Source organism: Anoplolepis gracilipes, chromosome 12 (genome assembly GCF_047496725.1).
Source record: "Anoplolepis gracilipes chromosome 12, ASM4749672v1, whole genome shotgun sequence".
Taxonomy (NCBI): domain Eukaryota; kingdom Metazoa; phylum Arthropoda; class Insecta; order Hymenoptera; family Formicidae; genus Anoplolepis; species Anoplolepis gracilipes.
Window position 1 is genome coordinate 1,082,488 of NC_132981.1, and position 16,593 is coordinate 1,099,080.

At 29.6% G+C, this 16,593-nt stretch overlaps 4 protein-coding genes across 4 annotated transcripts; 3 read left to right on the forward strand and 1 right to left on the reverse strand.

Annotated features, from left to right (window-relative positions):
• Nucleotides 1-1,570: 1,570 nt before the first annotated feature.
• On the reverse strand, nt 1,571-3,230 carry Ddrgk1 (DDRGK domain containing 1). Its single transcript, XM_072903403.1, has 2 exons — nt 2,974-3,230; nt 1,571-2,573 (listed from the first exon to the last, which is right to left on the reverse strand). The coding sequence occupies exons 1-2, from the start codon at nt 3,059-3,061 to the stop codon at nt 1,792-1,794; spliced, it is 870 nt and encodes a 289-aa protein (XP_072759504.1). The 5' UTR covers nt 3,062-3,230; the 3' UTR covers nt 1,571-1,791.
• A 74-nt stretch (nt 3,231-3,304) lies between these two features.
• Nucleotides 3,305-4,766, forward strand: Eca (transmembrane p24 trafficking protein eclair). Its single transcript, XM_072903404.1, has 4 exons — nt 3,305-3,562; nt 3,892-4,112; nt 4,235-4,381; nt 4,493-4,766. Exons 1-4 carry the CDS (start codon nt 3,430-3,432, stop codon nt 4,640-4,642), a joined length of 651 nt encoding a protein of 216 aa, XP_072759505.1. The 5' UTR covers nt 3,305-3,429; the 3' UTR covers nt 4,643-4,766.
• A 3,259-nt stretch (nt 4,767-8,025) lies between these two features.
• Nucleotides 8,026-15,344, forward strand: Taf1b (TATA box-binding protein-associated factor RNA polymerase I subunit B). Its single transcript, XM_072903339.1, has 10 exons — nt 8,026-8,244; nt 8,304-8,397; nt 8,516-8,723; nt 8,909-9,050; nt 9,129-9,277; nt 9,376-9,591; nt 9,782-10,011; nt 10,167-10,356; nt 13,210-13,650; nt 13,735-15,344. Exons 1-10 carry the CDS (start codon nt 8,158-8,160, stop codon nt 14,852-14,854), a joined length of 2,877 nt encoding a protein of 958 aa, XP_072759440.1. The 5' UTR covers nt 8,026-8,157; the 3' UTR covers nt 14,855-15,344.
• LOC140671757 (isoaspartyl peptidase/L-asparaginase) lies at nt 10,363-12,001 on the forward strand. The gene is made up of 2 exons (XM_072903340.1): nt 10,363-11,437; nt 11,527-12,001. The coding sequence occupies exons 1-2, from the start codon at nt 11,200-11,202 to the stop codon at nt 11,868-11,870; spliced, it is 582 nt and encodes a 193-aa protein (XP_072759441.1). The 5' UTR covers nt 10,363-11,199; the 3' UTR covers nt 11,871-12,001.
• Nucleotides 15,345-16,593: the final 1,249 nt, after the last annotated feature.

The window sequence follows — 16,593 nt, forward strand, 5'->3', positions numbered from 1 at the left end:
TTTTATGTATTTATTATCTTATTTATATGCTGAACCAATCCCAGATAGAAGCGAAAGTCACAATAATGTCAAAATCCATCAAAATGATTAAAAAATGATCGAAAAGTGAGTTTTTGTAGTCATATTCTCGTCATTTTGACGTCATTTGACATTACTTTGACACTATCGTGATTTTCTGTTCTATTTGAGATTGCTCAATTTATTAGAGAGATCTTGAAGAGTTCAAAAAATTTTTTTTCTTGTGACTCTCCGGGCTAAATAAAAATAGCAAAGTATTTTTTATATTACATTATTCTACATATTTTAATATGTTTCTAAATCTGCTTCATTAAAAAAATTTTTTTACCGTGATTTTCATCATGCTTCTCAGTAAATATATGTCAGTTAATTTCTCAAATATCTCGATTGTTATCAGATTTAAAAAATTTGGAAAAAAATCATTAAAATTGTAATACAAATTAATAAAAAAAAACAATTTGTATTAAATATTTGTGTAATTATAATTTTTATTTTAAATTTCCAGTTAGTAGATGTTGAAACCTCTCTAAAGTAAAATCAGTTTTGTTATCTTTCATTAATATTGTTTTCTTTTACTCTAATATCTTTTATCAATTGTATTGTATCAAGTGTATCGTTATGTATACTTTTATTTGAAAAAATATCTTTTTTTCAAAGAATAGAATAATGTTACTTTGATTTGCTTTCATAATCTTTGTTTTTATTTTTTATTATTATGTTATATTAATACAAAGACTCTTTTATCTTTGAAAACAATATGTATACACACATACATGCATATATATATATATATTTCATTCATCTATTAAACTACAAAAATATTAATTCTATTTATATACGTTCATATATAATTATCTCACTTTGTTATTTTCTTATAATAATAAGGAAATAATAAAGTGACAGAACTGTAATAAATGTCTCTCTTATGATCTTTTAATCAAATCGCGAGTCTCAATCATGGATGTTTTTTAGCGGAAGAGAATGAATAAACGCGCTAAAACCGGATATCGTGTAAAACTTTTATTGCAGAACTCAACTCATTTTCTGCACGTGTAACATACTTTTTATTTTACAAAACGTTAGCGCCGTGCCCACTGTTAGTAGAATAAATTAAACTCAGGGCGAGAATAAGTTAGCATGTGTGTAGCTTAAGGTAAACTAGAATCTGATGCAATATCGATTCCCCGTGTCGTCAGAACGCACATCGCAAAATTCTTCTCTGTTATTAGAAAGGCGTGGAAAAATTTAATGGAAGAAAGCGACAAAATGTACAAATATCGAATCCGAATGAGAGTACATTCTGCACATTCAAGACTTGAATCATTGTAGATAACAATAAAGAATTAAGTAAGATATTTAAAAATTGAAATTTACATTGTATCTTTAAATCCTTTAGTTTATTTACATATTAAAATTTCTTTATCAAAATTTTATCTTAATTAAGAATTGAAAAAAATATAGTTATTTTATAATTTTTCTTTAAAATTTCCTATACAAAAATCTTATTAAGAGGACCATTAGCAAGATTACAAAGTGACATAACGTAATGAAATTGTGTTAACGGCAACATTTTAATTAGAATATAATCCATAGAAATTTTACTCACAACAATGTTACAATAAATTTTATATAAATATAAATCAAGATGAATCATTAAAATATATTGTAATTAAGCATTCACTTAATTATATGTTTATATTATATTATTATATTTTTATAATTAATTATATAATATATATAATAAAGAGAATTTACAATTAGTACAACACTTGTCTAGCTAGCCGAAACGCTACAACTTTTTACAGGAGTTAAATTAATTAAATTATTTGAATTTTCAACTAATTCGCTGATACTAATTCTACCACGTTGTCTTACAAACTTGGCAACAGATTGAAGTTCATCTTCCGAAATATAAATAAACTTCCCTCTATCGTCAATTACTCCGGTCAAATTACCATTTGCTTGCAATTGTTGAATTCTTTCTACGACACTAGCTGTCTTTAAACCAAAATGTGCAGCTAGGTCTTCTAAGATCAGTACTTTGTTCTGCTTTATATATGTTAAAAATTCTTGCAATAAGTTCTCTTCACACTCTTTATCTTCCTGTTCGCAACCTTCTTCTTCAATGTTAAAGGCTTCTTTCATTTTTAAATATTCTTCATAGTCCTTCTTCTCTTTCTCCTCTCTAGCTCTTTTCTCTGCTTCCTCTTTTCGTAGTTCCTCTGCGTGCTCTTTCTCAGCCTGCTTGTCTCTCTCTTCTTGCAAAAGTTGTTCTCGTTTTTTGCGCTCTTCCCTATCTCGTTCTGCTGCCTCTCTCTGAAGCTTTTTCTCAGCTTTAGCTGCTAGCTTTGCCCGTTTTTTCGCTCCTACCTTATGATCTGGTAATTCTATTTTGTCATCTGCATCATCATTATTTTCATCGACTTGTCTGTTGTCTTCTTCATATGATTGATAATTAGTATTCCCTTGCATGCGATGTCTATTTCTGACACCAGCTGCTCTTCTTATCGGCCGACCTTGTACTATAGCATCTTGAGCATGTGTTTCTTGGATACCTAAAAAGTAAAATTTGTTTATTGGTTGTCATACAGTAATAAAAGTTTCTTTAACAAATAAGAAATTAAATTCTTGAAGTCGATGACTTAAGTTAATTTGATTCAATTTGTTTTTCGCGAACATGTCATATCAATTCGATATAGGTGGTGTTCCAAAATTCACTGCCAATACAGGAAATCCATAGTTCACGTTACATATATTATAGATTTTCAGTGCTAGCAATAAATTTCGAAACACAGCCATAAATTAACAATCATTCAATTAAAAAACAAATTGTTTCAAAATCAGAAGAGGTTATGTGTAACACAAGTATGTATTATAAGAAAAATGTGATTTTTATACATAAACATAAAGCAATTTTTGACTCCTAAAGAAAGCTATCGCTAAATGATAACGTACCTTCGGATCTACGTTGTAGGAAAACGATACATATGACAATTAATACAATAATCGTCAATGCGATAAATATCAGTAGATTCACATCCATTTCAGCAGATTCTGATAATTGAAAATTTAAATTTGACTAAATTTTAGGTGTTTTTGTTTTAATTCCAAATTCCAATTTTTAATCTTCAATTTTCCATTTTTTCCATGCGTAATCTCTTTAAAATGAACTTGACAGCTGATTATCGAAAGCATACTCTCTGTCGAAAGTATGTATCGATAATTGAAGTTTAGCGCCAGTGGTGGCGCCACCATTCACGTGCCCGCATTTGTTTTTTGACCAAAGGTGTGACGTGTGTGTTCTGTCGTGTGTTCCGTCTGGTATCATCTGTATGCGTACGAACGTTCATTTGTGATTCGATATTTTAACGTCATCCTGTCATCGATATTGTACGCTATTTCGTGCGAAAAATGTTAAAATACGGGAGTATCCTCGTCGTTTTTTTATGTGTACTTAACTTCGGGACTGGTTTGTATTTCCACATCGGCGAAACGGAACGAAAATGTTTTATAGAGGAGATTCCTGATGATACTACAGTCTTAGGTAAAGTTAAAAAAAATTTTTTTTAATTAAAATTGTTTTCAATGTTTTATTTTAGAATAAATTTTTAATTTTTAATGTTATTATTTTGTAAGAACTTTTAAAACAATTATATTGTACAACGGTTTTCAATGCAAAGTATTTCGCTATATATTTCAATTTAGCAGTGCCAGAAAATAGAATCCTTTGACAAAGATATTATTTCAGTCTCATTACCATACATAAATACGTAAAATATATATGAATTATTTTGTATAAAATACGAGTTATCTCTTCTGATTGCTTAAGTATCTTTTAGAAATGTTAAAAGTTTCATTTAATTTTCTTTGCAGTTAATTACAAAGTGGAACTTTATGATCCAAGAAGCGGAGGTTTCATGCCGAGTAGTCCTGGCATTGGTATGCATGTTGAAGTGAAAGATCCTGACGACAAGCCTATTCTCTCAAGAGTTTATAGTTCTGAAGGTCGAATTTCATTTACTTCGCACACACCAGGGGAGCATGTTATCTGCTTATACTCGAACAGTACCGCATGGTTTAGTGGTACTCAATTGGTAATGCATATGCTTACTGTATATATTTATTATTATACTAAACATTGAAATGTAAAAATATGAAAAAGTAAGATGAAAAATCGATTGCAAATTAAATTATATAATTATTGTTTCACTTGTAGAGAGTACATCTGGATATTCAAGTAGGAGAACACGCAATTGATTATGCCAATGTAGCACAGAAAGAAAAGTTATCGGAGCTTCAGTTAAGAATACGCCAACTTTTAGATCAAGTCGGACAAATAACTAAAGAACAAAATTACCAGAGAGTATGAAACAAATTGCATAGTTTTTATATAAAGTCTTATGTAACAAATATAATCATAATTATTATGTAAATGCAATTATATACATATATATATATTTTATATATTTTCCAGTATCGGGAGGAGCGATTCAGACAAACTTCAGAAAGCACTCATCGTCGTGTATTTTGGTGGTCTTTGACTCAAACTATAGTTGTCCTAATTATGGGTGCGTGGCAAATGAAGCATCTGAAGAGTTTCTTTGAAGCGAAGAAGTTAGTTTAATTGTTTACAGTAAAACATTAACTTTAACAGTAACAATATCATTGTTTATTATTTGTAGCTTCAGAAAATTTCATCAACATTTTTTCAGCAAACTACTTGTCAACATTATATTTATATTAAATTGTTAATTATTTCCTACAATTGATAATTGTGTAATATGTAATAAGTCATAAGAATAAAAAATATAAGAATATCTTAAATAATATATAACGTATGTACATATACACATAAAAATATATATATTGTATTAAATAATGTATATTATGTCTTAAATAATAGATATTGCACTTTTTTTCTCTTCTATAAAATTAAAATTTTTTTTATTTGAATGTGTCAAAATTCTTATATAAATTAAATTGTTATATTGAATATCTATAAATATTCCATATACAGTCGGACCTCTCATCCTATGACATTTTCGGTCCGGAATCTTCCCCTTAAACCTCTGATCCTACGACAAAAATTTGAGAGTGGGGGTATAATTCCCCTTTCGCGGTCGTAGCATGAAAGGATTAACTTATATGTTCCTCTCTTTCTCTTGAACTTATCTGAAAGAGACAAAGATATAGTTTAATCAACGATTAAGCTAATCGGAGTTTGGTGCAAGTGGCCCTAAGCTAATCGGAGTTTGGTGCAAGTGACCCTAAGAAAGTTGTAGGATAAAAGGTCCGACTATATATCTATACCTTTGACTAGCTCCGTAAAGTTAGAATCACTTTGATTTTTTTATAATTAAAATTAACTAATCGTTTGGAAATGATTGGAAGTCTAATTAAAACATTTGGCGGTTCATCTTTTTTTTTAATTAAATAATTAAAATTTCGAAGTAAAGTTAGCCGAACATTTTTATTTTTCGTCCAATCGAGTTAAACAAGAGCTTATTCGATGCAGAATTGTTAGGTCATCACGAATAAATTCTTTACAACGTTTGGTCATCCATAGTTTATCCGAAAAATGAAAAAAATCATGTGCGGTAAAATGACGACGGGCGACGTATAGTGACATGGACGTGCGCTGCGGTCACGCGCGCATGCGTTTTAGTAACTTACACAAAATTTTAAATAAATCCTTTTTAATTTTAATAAACACTTTTTATGTTGCTATGCAAGTTGCAAACCCATGTGGAATCGTATATGCATTACAAAGTACATGCTTAGATGGAAATGCATAGGCTTCGCCCTGTCCCCATAAAAAAATATAACAAAACTTGAGAGCGTAGAAACTACCAAGGCTGACAGTACTGTGTGGAAATTTCAATGTAAAATTTTAATTCAACCTATGTCCAAAACTATGTCTTACACTATATTTATAATTTTTTATTCATAATCTTACAAAATAAATACTGAATGCATCGATGCACGATTCATTGAGCCATTTGCCTAACAGCGCTTCAGTCAAATAGCATTTGCTTAGGAAAATAGCATTGAAACTTCCACACAGTACTGTCAGCCTTGGTAGTTTCTACGCTCTCAAGTTTTGTTATATTTTTTTATGGGGACGGGGCTTCGCCCCGTCCCCCTATGCATTCCCATCTAAGCATGTACTTTGCAATGCATATACGATTCCACATGGGTTTGCAACTTGCATAGCAACATAAAAAGTATTTATTAAAATTATAAAGGATTTATTTAAAATTTTGTGTAAGTTACTAAAACGCATGCGCACGTTCATGTCACTATACGTCGCCCGTCGTCATTTTACCCACAGGCATCTAGAGATGTCTGTGATTTTACCGCACATGATTTTTTTCATTTTTCGGATAAACTATGGATGACCAAACGTTGTAAAGAATTTATTCGTGATGACCTAACGATTCTGCATCGAATAAGCTCTTGTTTAACTCGATTGGACGAAAAATAAAAATGTTCGGCTAACTTTAGTTCGAAATTTTAATTATTTAATTAAAAAAAAACGATAAATGACCAAACGTTTTAATTGGATGACCAATCATGAACAAACGATGACCAAACGATTAGTTAATTTTAATTATAAAAAAATCAAAGTGGTTCGGCTAACTTTACGGAACTACTAGTAGGGGCACTCTTTGTCGGCACTTTGATCTTTTTGTCTTTGATCACGTGGTATTTCGCCATGTTTTAGGACTAATATTCAGTGGCGTATCAATCGTTCAAAGAATTTGCGTTACATTTATGCCGTGAAAGGAATGTATAAAAATTTTATAAATTTTAAAAAATTAAGAAAAAGTTACAAAATTATGTAAAAAATAAAAGATATGAAAATAATTTATAGTTTTATATTCACAAATATATAATATTGTTACCTTTGTGATGCACTCTCACAGATTTTACACTACCACATATACAATAATTGTCTGATTAGTTCCTCCCAAAAACATGGCGGATGCGTAGAACGGATCGACGCAAACCCCGAAAAAGCTCGGAGTGCCCCTACTAGTTATAGTATATGGTTCGAGGTTCCGATCTAAGAAACGTGTAGCCAATAAGATTGCCGCTTTTCCAAAAAACTGCAAATTGATTGGCTAAACATTTCTCGGATTGAGGACACGGACTTTGGACCGAACTCTAACACGTTAAAACTGGACTACACTTTTAAAAAATATTCATTTTTTATGACTTGTTTAAATAGTTCAAAAGTATTTATTCGATAATTTATTCATATTTTTTTTATTCGATATTTTTATATCGAAGTGTAAGAAATATCGAATGTTCGATAATATCGAATGTCGATAAACATCTCTAAGTCAGTCCATTCTGGATGCGTTCCATATGAACGCTCACGCGCTGTAAGCGCTCACGCTTATAAGCGCTATTTTCAATCGTTCCGTTTGCTGCTTAAACGCTTAAAACTGCAAACGGAAAGTTGTTCCTTTTGGGTGCATGAGCATCGTGAGCATGTCAAAATGGCGGAAAAACAGACTGTTCTTTTGTGTTCGCTAATTGTAATAATGTTCGAAATATTATTTGATGACGATGGAGATTCTTTAAAACTTAATACAGAAGTAGAAAACATTCTTTTAATTTTTAATAAGTATCGCGAGAAAACTGCAATATTACCCCTAAAGAATTACGTAGAAAAGATTTTACCATATACATTATACCGATGTACAATTTAAATCACATTTCAATTATTAATCATATATTAATCATATATTAATCATATATTAATCACATTACAATTTAAATCCATTTTTCTATTCATCATGCGATACTACAGGTGCGGTCCATATGAACGCTCACGCGCTGTAAGTGCTCACGCTTTTGCTGCCCTACCTCGATGAAATAAGTATTTGTGAGAACGAGTTATGACGTCACAGTGACGTCATTAATGCGTTTATAAGCGCTTATAACTCCAAATGGAACAGTGTAAGCAATGCTTATAAGCGCTTTAAGCGTGTAAGCGTTCAAAAGGAACGCACCCTCTATATGTCGATGGGTTTCTCGTACGAATTGCTAACAGTTAGGTTAGATTAGATTAAGTTAGATTAGGTTGTTTCGAGCTGTTTCGGATATATTTTCGATAAATTCTCGAAAAAGATGCCGCAGTGTGCAGTCTGCGGCTGCACTGATTTCTATATTACATCTGGTTATTCCTTTTGTTCAACATGTCAAACACAAAACCAAGTAAGCTAAAAAAATATATTTTTTGAGAAAAAATATTTGTTATTAATATATTTATTTAGGATGTCGGAGAAGAACTGGAGCTAGAACTGCCCGTGGAAAATAATATAAGATTGCGGAAAACGAGAATCCGTCGCGTAAGAAGTGACAAAACAGGTTTGCTTTTCTCATTTAAAAGAACTTGCACTATAATATATAAAATATATAAAAAGCAAATTTGGATTACATATATTATCTTGATTAAAGTGTAAATCTAATATTTCTTTGTACACAGATAATGAGGAAGCTGGATGGACATCATGGGAATTATATAATTTTGTCTTAATTGGTTTGACAAATGAGCTTATTGAACTTGGTGTATCAGCTGATATAAAAATAACTGTCTTACAACTATGGGCACGATACCTAGGGAAGCTAGAAATAGCTTTCATATCCAAAAACCGTAAAGTGGTACCAAAATTAGCTAGGAGATATAAGAAAAGGTTGTATTAAAGTTTATTCTGTTTATATAAGCCTGTTTGCATATTATAAACATAAAAGAGTTTATCAAAATTTATATTTTTATATCATTTAATATGTATATTCTATATTCAAACATTTAATATTTTTATAAAAATTAATACAAAAGATTTACAAGTTTAATGCTATTGTAATGACTTTTTTATAGGGATGCTGAAATTATATATGGCAAAGTTTTGTCTCAAAAAAGAGTTACGAAACGGAGAAGAGCTGAAAGTAATGGAACAGATTCTGCAGTTTCTACCTGTTTAAGTGAAGAGACTTCCTTCAAAGAATTAAATAGGAATAAAGTATGATTTGACAAATATATATTTGATTTGTAAAATATAATAGTTTCTGAGATTATAGATATAATATTTTTTCTACAGAAACTTATGATCACTGCGGATTACGATCGATTTGTGCAGTCACAAATGAGTTCAGAAGGTGATACACTGAGTACATTCAACCAAAGTGTATACAGCATGCAGTCTAGTACACACACGCAACATACAAGACAATCTTTTGAAAATCCAAAGTAAAAAGAAATACTAATAAGCATATAAGAATTAAAGTATTCAATATTATGACCTTGCTCAGTAATCTTGTATTCTTTAATATTTTTCTCTATTGCAGAATACAGTTTGATTCTTATGCTAAAGAGGAGACAAAGAGGATAAAAGAGATGGCAAAGAAAATACCAAAAAATAAACGAAGGAAATACAAGCAAAATCATGTAACAACTCAATACAAAACAGGGCCACAATTAATTACACCCATGAAATTGTGGGCAATCCTGTATTTGGCTCTAAGGATTCATAATCAGGATATACATTTAGGTGATATGTTAAGGTACAATTTGTGGATATTTTACTTATAGTTATCAAGCATTATTCAAAGGAATAAGATAAATTATCATGTTTGCATTACAGTAAAACAACTTTATATTATTATAATATTGTAATCTTTAAATAGTTTATGTCCTATTATATATTATATGTATTTATTATTCTGTATATCTTTTAACTCATTCTTTATGCAGATATGCGAGAGAAGGACATTTATCTTATTATAAATTGGATCAATTGATACCTCCTGAAGTGACTTTAACAAGAAATGATGTAAATTTTTTGTCGCGAGCTGCGGATATAACACATAAGGGGATGAGAAGAATAATTGGCAGAATGGCGAAATTTCTTGGAGTCGTAAAAATAATTTGTCCTGATTTTTTACCGTTAATCAATCGATATTGCAGTGAACTGAATTTACCAAGTATGTAAATCTAAATATTTTAACTCTTTAAGTGCATATAGAAAATACATTTTAAAAATTATACGTTTGCTCTTTTCTCGACATTTTTCTAACTTAATTTTATATCTTATAAAGAGCTTATATATTATATTTAATTTAAAAAATTATATTTTTAGAAGGTATATCATTATACACGGAAAGATTAGTGGCTTTATCTCCACCAAAAATGAAATTTGATAAAAAATCGTATATTCCCAATTATGAAGGTCGTGCCATGGCATTTATTATTGTAGTACTGAAAACCTTATTAAGTCTAGATGGTATTACGGAATATGAAATCAGTAATGTTGCTGACAAGATTAATAGGTATGTATTAAATTGAGTTTCATAACAAAATATAGAAGCAATTTTAAACGTACATTGGAGTAAATCTAAAAATGGCCAATTTTGACCGTGAACGAACCCCTTTAAAACCTTTTCCGTTATCATTTTGGATGTTCATACATTCATGAAAAAATAGTTATTTACCTAGCAAACCTCGGGAAAGTTCCAAAAATAATAAAATAGGTTATTTGAAGATTAATAAAAAAAAAACTCATTTTGTTTCTAATGAACAATGATAGATTGCATAACTAATGGTGTGTTTACCTTTAACACATGCATATTCTTGTAGCTTACTCTGAGAACTTTTCAAAACACTATAATAAAATATTTTTTTATTAAGAACTCTTTGATTTATAAGGCTTAAAAGTTCAAGCACTTTGATGTAAATTACAAAATATCTTGTAAGATATTCATTTTTCCATTTTCTTACCTTAATATTTTTATGCACAGAATAATGAAACGAATCAATTAATATAATATATGTATGTGTGTGTATATACATAAGTGATAAATATACATATGTGTATCATAAGTATATATAAAAAAATTTTTGTCCATAATGATTACAAAAAAGATATTAAAATGCTTTGTTTAAAATGGGACATCCTGTATTAATAGAATGGATAAAAGGGGATCATTATAACAATTGAATATATGTATATGTAGATATGCATTGAATGTAGTTGATCATAATTATCTTGTGAAATATGTAAATTTCTAAAAATCTTATGTAGACTTAAAAATTATTTTACTGATATATGTCCATTGAAATATTTTGACAACTATATTTTAAATTTAGAGTAATAATATGAATTTAAAAAAATAATGCAGTGTCAATGCGAAGATTTTAATGCTCCATGTATATTAGTACATGGTGGTATTGCAAATTTTGATGACAATTTAATCATTGAAAAATTGACAAGTTGTAAAAATGCAGCATCCACTGGATATCAAAATCTGTTAAGTGGTGCAAGTGCTGTAGAAGCTGTAGAGACTACATTGTGGTGGTTAGAATGTGACGAATTCTTCAATTGTGGTTATGGATCAGTTTTAAATAATATAGGTATACAAATATAAATAGTTGTGTGTTCTCCGACACAGTCAATTATGACACACATTGTACATTATATCATACTTAATTGTTTGTAAAAGGAAATATACAAATGGATGCGTGCATAATAGATGGCTCTAAGTTAGAATGTGGATCTGTGGCAGCAGTGTCGGATATAGAACATCCGATATCGCTTGCTAGATATGTTCTCGATAATTTTCCCAACTCTATCGTAGTAGGAGAAGGGGCGAGAAAATTAGCGGAAAATGCAAAATTAAATTTGCTATCTGAGGGAAATATGATCGCACCTACAGCATATTTAGCTCATAAATTGGAAGAAACAGGCAGTTGCGATGTTAATCTGGATATTGGGGATCATTGTTATGCAAAACTATTAGAAAGTAAAGTGGGCATGCAATATCTGGGAACAAACATTGTTTTCTAATATATTTTTTTCTAATCTTATAAAGAGGCCGAATCTGATAGAATTTTTCACGCGCGCACACACAGATTGTGGAAGCACCGTTGGCTGCATAGCTTATGACGGATGTACTATCACCGCAGGAATCACAAGTGGTGGTACAAAGGGAAAATTAACGGGCAGTGTAGGCGATTCTTCTATGCTGGGTTGCAGCGTATATGCTAATAGAAATGTAGGATGTTCATTAACAGGTCATGGAGAATTTATTGCAAAATTGGGTTTATCAAGGGTCATTGCAAACGATTCCGAAAAAGGACATCCGCCATGGAAGGCTTTGAAAAGGAATATCGATTATATATTAAATAGACATAATTATATTATCGGTGGCATTATATTTAAGAAATCTGGTGAATGGAATGTATATTTTACCTCTCATAGAATGCCCTATGCCGTAATTATGAACGATTGCATGACATTTGGTACAGCTTTAGATGACCAAAAGGTGGAAGGATACATCGAGAAACGTTTTCCATGCGATTGCAGATTTCCTCTTGTAAATAATTTAACATTAAAATATATATAGGATGATTCACATACGGACGTACTAAACCGTTTTTCTAAAAAAATGTAACATCACATAAAGTTAGAAAAAAATTTTTCATTATGGGTACCCAAAGTAATCATTGGTAATGATTCCATTTTTTAGAGCAAACTGGAAACAGAACTAGAAGTTGTAACTACAGTCAGTTTTTGAAATTTCAAATAAGAACATAATACTGTTTCTTAACAATAAACTTTTTTTTTTTCTGTAACGTTACATTTTTTAGAAAAACGACTGATCTGAATCACTCTTCTACATATACAGAGTAAGCAAAAGTATGGAAAAATAGAAGTTTTATAGGAAAAGAATCTAAGGCAAGAATCTATTAATTTTTTTTCATTTATTTCATATTTTTATATGTTATATTAAAAAGTATCATGACAAACTTTAAAATATCTCAGGAAAAGAACTTCTTAACCAAAAGAAGTTTTATTATAGTGTTTTGAAAAGCTCTCGAGATAAGCTATAAGAATATGCAATTAAAAATAGGGTGTTCCATTTAAGAAATTGAAGGTGACCTTCACGTGACTTTCAAGCGACTATTCAAGGTCAAATCAATGACACCATTTTATGTCCCTCTCGAAGCTATACAACTTTTGTTTGAAACATTTTTCTGTAAAACTTATATTTTTCGAGATTTTTCAGGGTTTTCATACTTTTTCCTCACTCTGTAAATTATGCTTTCTTCACTCACTCAAATCTGTTATGCCATCTTCTTCTTCTTTTGATATAATATATATATATTTTTTTTTTTTATTTCAGTGCAATTAACGACGAAGGTATTTGTGATACGGAGCTATTTAATTTTCGAGAGTGGCAGAAGTATATTGAATGTAGAAAAGCTGTCTTAGCTAATGCGCATTTTCCCACCAAGTTGAAATATAATCCACATATACCAGACCTAAATAGTTTATACATCAAATTTTTGGAGACTCTTGATTCTAAAATAGACAGGGAAGAACCCGAGATAACTACACACAAGCATTTAATACCGCGTCAACTTGTTCATGCAATGAAACAGTGTATCGCTAATATAAGTTACAGCAATTTACCGATAAATGAAGTGAACGAGTTTTCTCCTTCGTTAATGCCACATCACTCGAGCCTTCAACAATTGTTGGAACATCCATTATACGATTTGCCAAGTATACTCCGAAATGATTTTTCCTCCACAAAAATTAGATACATGACAAAACCAGAATTGTAAGTTCATTATATTAAAAGTAATGTGTAGTTTAGTTATAAAATGTTAACAAATAAATAATATAATTGCATCTTTTATTTTAGCATTTGCAGATTAAGTTCGGATTACAATATGACAATAAATATCATTGATTCAAATTTACATTTTGTTGAAAAAATTGTACCTCTTTTTGAGCAATCAAAAATGGCTAGTATGAAAGATTTGACAGACAATACAATAATACAAGATTCTTTGCAAGAAGATATCAAGAGAAAAGAAGATTTCACTGACTATTTACATAGAAAAATGTCTTCTCGTGTTAAAATCGATGTAAAAAAAAGACAGTATTATGACAATATTCGGAACCCAGTTAAAAAGGATCTATTAACATCGGCAGATGAATTTATATTCAATGAGACTTTGCCGAATGGTAAATTATCAATTCCAGACATCAACAACGATGAAAATGAGGATGATGAAAATGAGGATGATGAAAATGATACAAAATGTTTAAAAGACATTGTCTCAGAAAAGACGGCATTATTGTTATCCAAATTTTGTAAAGAATACGATATAAATCTTTCGAGTATAGAAAAAAGAACTATGTTTAAAGATTTAAGCCGGACAAAGAAAGTTTGCCGGAGGCGCAAACTTTTTAGAAATGCAAGTGGTAAATTTGTGAAACAAGATCATATCGAAAATGATTCAAACAAAGATTTTCATACCGAAGAATCTGAAATTACTTTAAGAGAAAACGTTGAAATTAAAGATATACTACCGGACATTTCTGATATTTTGAGTTTAAGTACCAACGCATCTATTTTTGATGAGCTCATGGAAGGTGAAATTGGATGTGATGCAAATGATCAGTTGGAGAATAGTTATAAAGAATTAGTAATTGATGATACTGTTTCTACATTAGATAAAAATTTAAATGACAACACTCTTAGATTGTTTAGACCTTTTAAAGATTATTGGATGTATCATTGCAATTTTAGTCGTGTGAAGACCAAGAATTTTGAATTATTCGAGAAAACGTTGCCGAGGAGTTTTCGATGGTTACTACATGAATGCGCGAGTGTTATCGAAATGTCAGTAGAAGATCTTTATGAAGAAGTATGTCTTGTTGAAGCTTATTATGCTTATTTTTCGGAGCAATCCAAAGATATGTCGGGTGTCGAAAATTATAAAACGTATATTAACAGAATTGTGAAGAAATGGTAACAAAAAAATATTATCAATTTAATTGACACATAAGTTCAAGTCTGTGATATTGTAATTATATGCTAATATTGAAGTATGATAATATTGTTTTACATACATATAAGATGCAATTGAAAGGTTTGTACAAACTTGAATTTTACATCAAAAAATTAAAAAAAGAATTGTATGTATATGAGATCAACCTTTAAAGACTCTGTTACAAAAATGCAATTCTTCAAAGTTGGCAAAGTTGGCCTAGTAGAATAATTTCCACACTCTCACTTGATTTAAATCTATTAGATTTTTAAGTGGCGTCCTTTAAAATAATTAACTTCTTCAATTCCTGTTAATGACATAGTATACAATGCATAGACGTGTAAAAGTTTATATAACTTCTGACACAAAGAGATCACTGAAGATATTTAAGATTTAAAAAAGCTGTGATTGTGTTTATGTTAATAATAAACAAAAATTTATTATTTTTAAAAATGATTGTTAGCTTTATAATGAACCTGGAATCTTAAATTAAATTATCTAAAAGATATATAAAATTACTTGTATTATTAAAAGAAATTTTATAATATATGTATTTTATTATTTAATCATTTATTTAAATAAATAATAATTTCATCAATAATTATTTTTCTAAGTCCATTATATTTATATCTTAATTAATGCGAATTAATTTTGTTAACTTTTTCTTAACATCAACTCTAGAATTATTTTTCTTGAAATTATATTTCTTTATTATAATGTTATAAATGTGGAAAATTAATTTAAAATACACAGCATATATAATTTCTATTATAATCTTTGATCGATATTAAGTTTCTTCTTGCATAAACAGAAATCAATATTCATTATAATTTAAAATATTAATTTACAATAATATATAGCTATATATGTACATATTTTTTCTTAAAAACAATTGTGTTTTTTTACACCAATTGATTCCTCTCTTAAAAAAATGTATGTATATTTTGTATCCTTTCTGATCTGATATACGTCAATATCAAGGGAGAATATAAGTGCCTCGGTCGAGCACAACTGTCAAAGATTGTTGCACTCGGTGCTCGGTGCTCGGCGAGGAGAAGCTAATCGCATCTCGTTTCATCGTATGAGTATTATACAGAGTGTCCATTTTAATCCATCACTCCTTTTATCTTTGCAGGGTAAACATAATATATACAGATATTCTGCGTTCGACTCAACAGACGTCAAAAATTAAAGAGAAAGAGAAGCATGCTTTAGATTTTAGATCATCGTTGGTGTGACAAAGACAGTTTTATTTGATAATAACGTTAAAAAAAGATAGAATGATGATCCAAAGTATGCTCTTTCTTTCTATTTTCTGATGCATCTTGACAATGGAAGAGAAAATGCATAGTTTATATATATTATACGTCTATAAGTAAAATTGAATAAAAAATATATTCAGATAAAAGTTATTATTTGGTTCGAAGAAAAAAGATAAGGATATTAGTTTAATTTTAGATGTAGGTGCAAGGTCATGCAAAAGTCAACTTAGTTTTTTAATGGAACCATCCTAAATATATATAAATCGATTCTTCACAATATTTGGTGAAAAAATTTATAAACATAGGATGATGAACCAAAAATCGAATAGTTTACAATTTTGACATAATTATATGATTTTATTACATAAAGTATATGATAAAATATCTCGTAAACTTTTATTTTTGAATTAGTTTATTTCAATATTTTTATGCAAAATAATAAGAGCAGAAATCATCAATTGG

Coding starts and splice junctions, on each gene's coding strand:
- LOC140671757 (XM_072903340.1), top strand. CDS start 11,200: ATGCAGTGTCAATGCGAAGATTTTAATGCTCCATGTATATTAGTACAT. Junction 11,438..11,526: donor ATCAGTTTTAAATAATATAG/GTATACAAATAT, acceptor TGTTTGTAAAAG/GAAATATACAAATGGATGCG.
- Taf1b (XM_072903339.1), top strand. CDS start 8,158: ATGCCGCAGTGTGCAGTCTGCGGCTGCACTGATTTCTATATTACATCT. Junction 8,724..8,908: donor GCTAGGAGATATAAGAAAAG/GTTGTATTAAAG, acceptor ACTTTTTTATAG/GGATGCTGAAATTATATATG. Junction 10,357..13,209: donor GTTGCTGACAAGATTAATAG/GTATGTATTAAA, acceptor TTTTTATTTCAG/TGCAATTAACGACGAAGGTA.
- Eca (XM_072903404.1), top strand. CDS start 3,430: ATGTTAAAATACGGGAGTATCCTCGTCGTTTTTTTATGTGTACTTAAC. Junction 3,563..3,891: donor TGATGATACTACAGTCTTAG/GTAAAGTTAAAA, acceptor TTTTCTTTGCAG/TTAATTACAAAGTGGAACTT. Junction 4,382..4,492: donor AAGAACAAAATTACCAGAGA/GTATGAAACAAA, acceptor TATATTTTCCAG/TATCGGGAGGAGCGATTCAG.
- Ddrgk1 (XM_072903403.1), bottom strand. CDS start 3,061: ATGGATGTGAATCTACTGATATTTATCGCATTGACGATTATTGTATTA. Junction 2,574..2,973: donor CCTACAACGTAGATCCGAAG/GTACGTTATCAT, acceptor TTTACTTTTTAG/GTATCCAAGAAACACATGCT.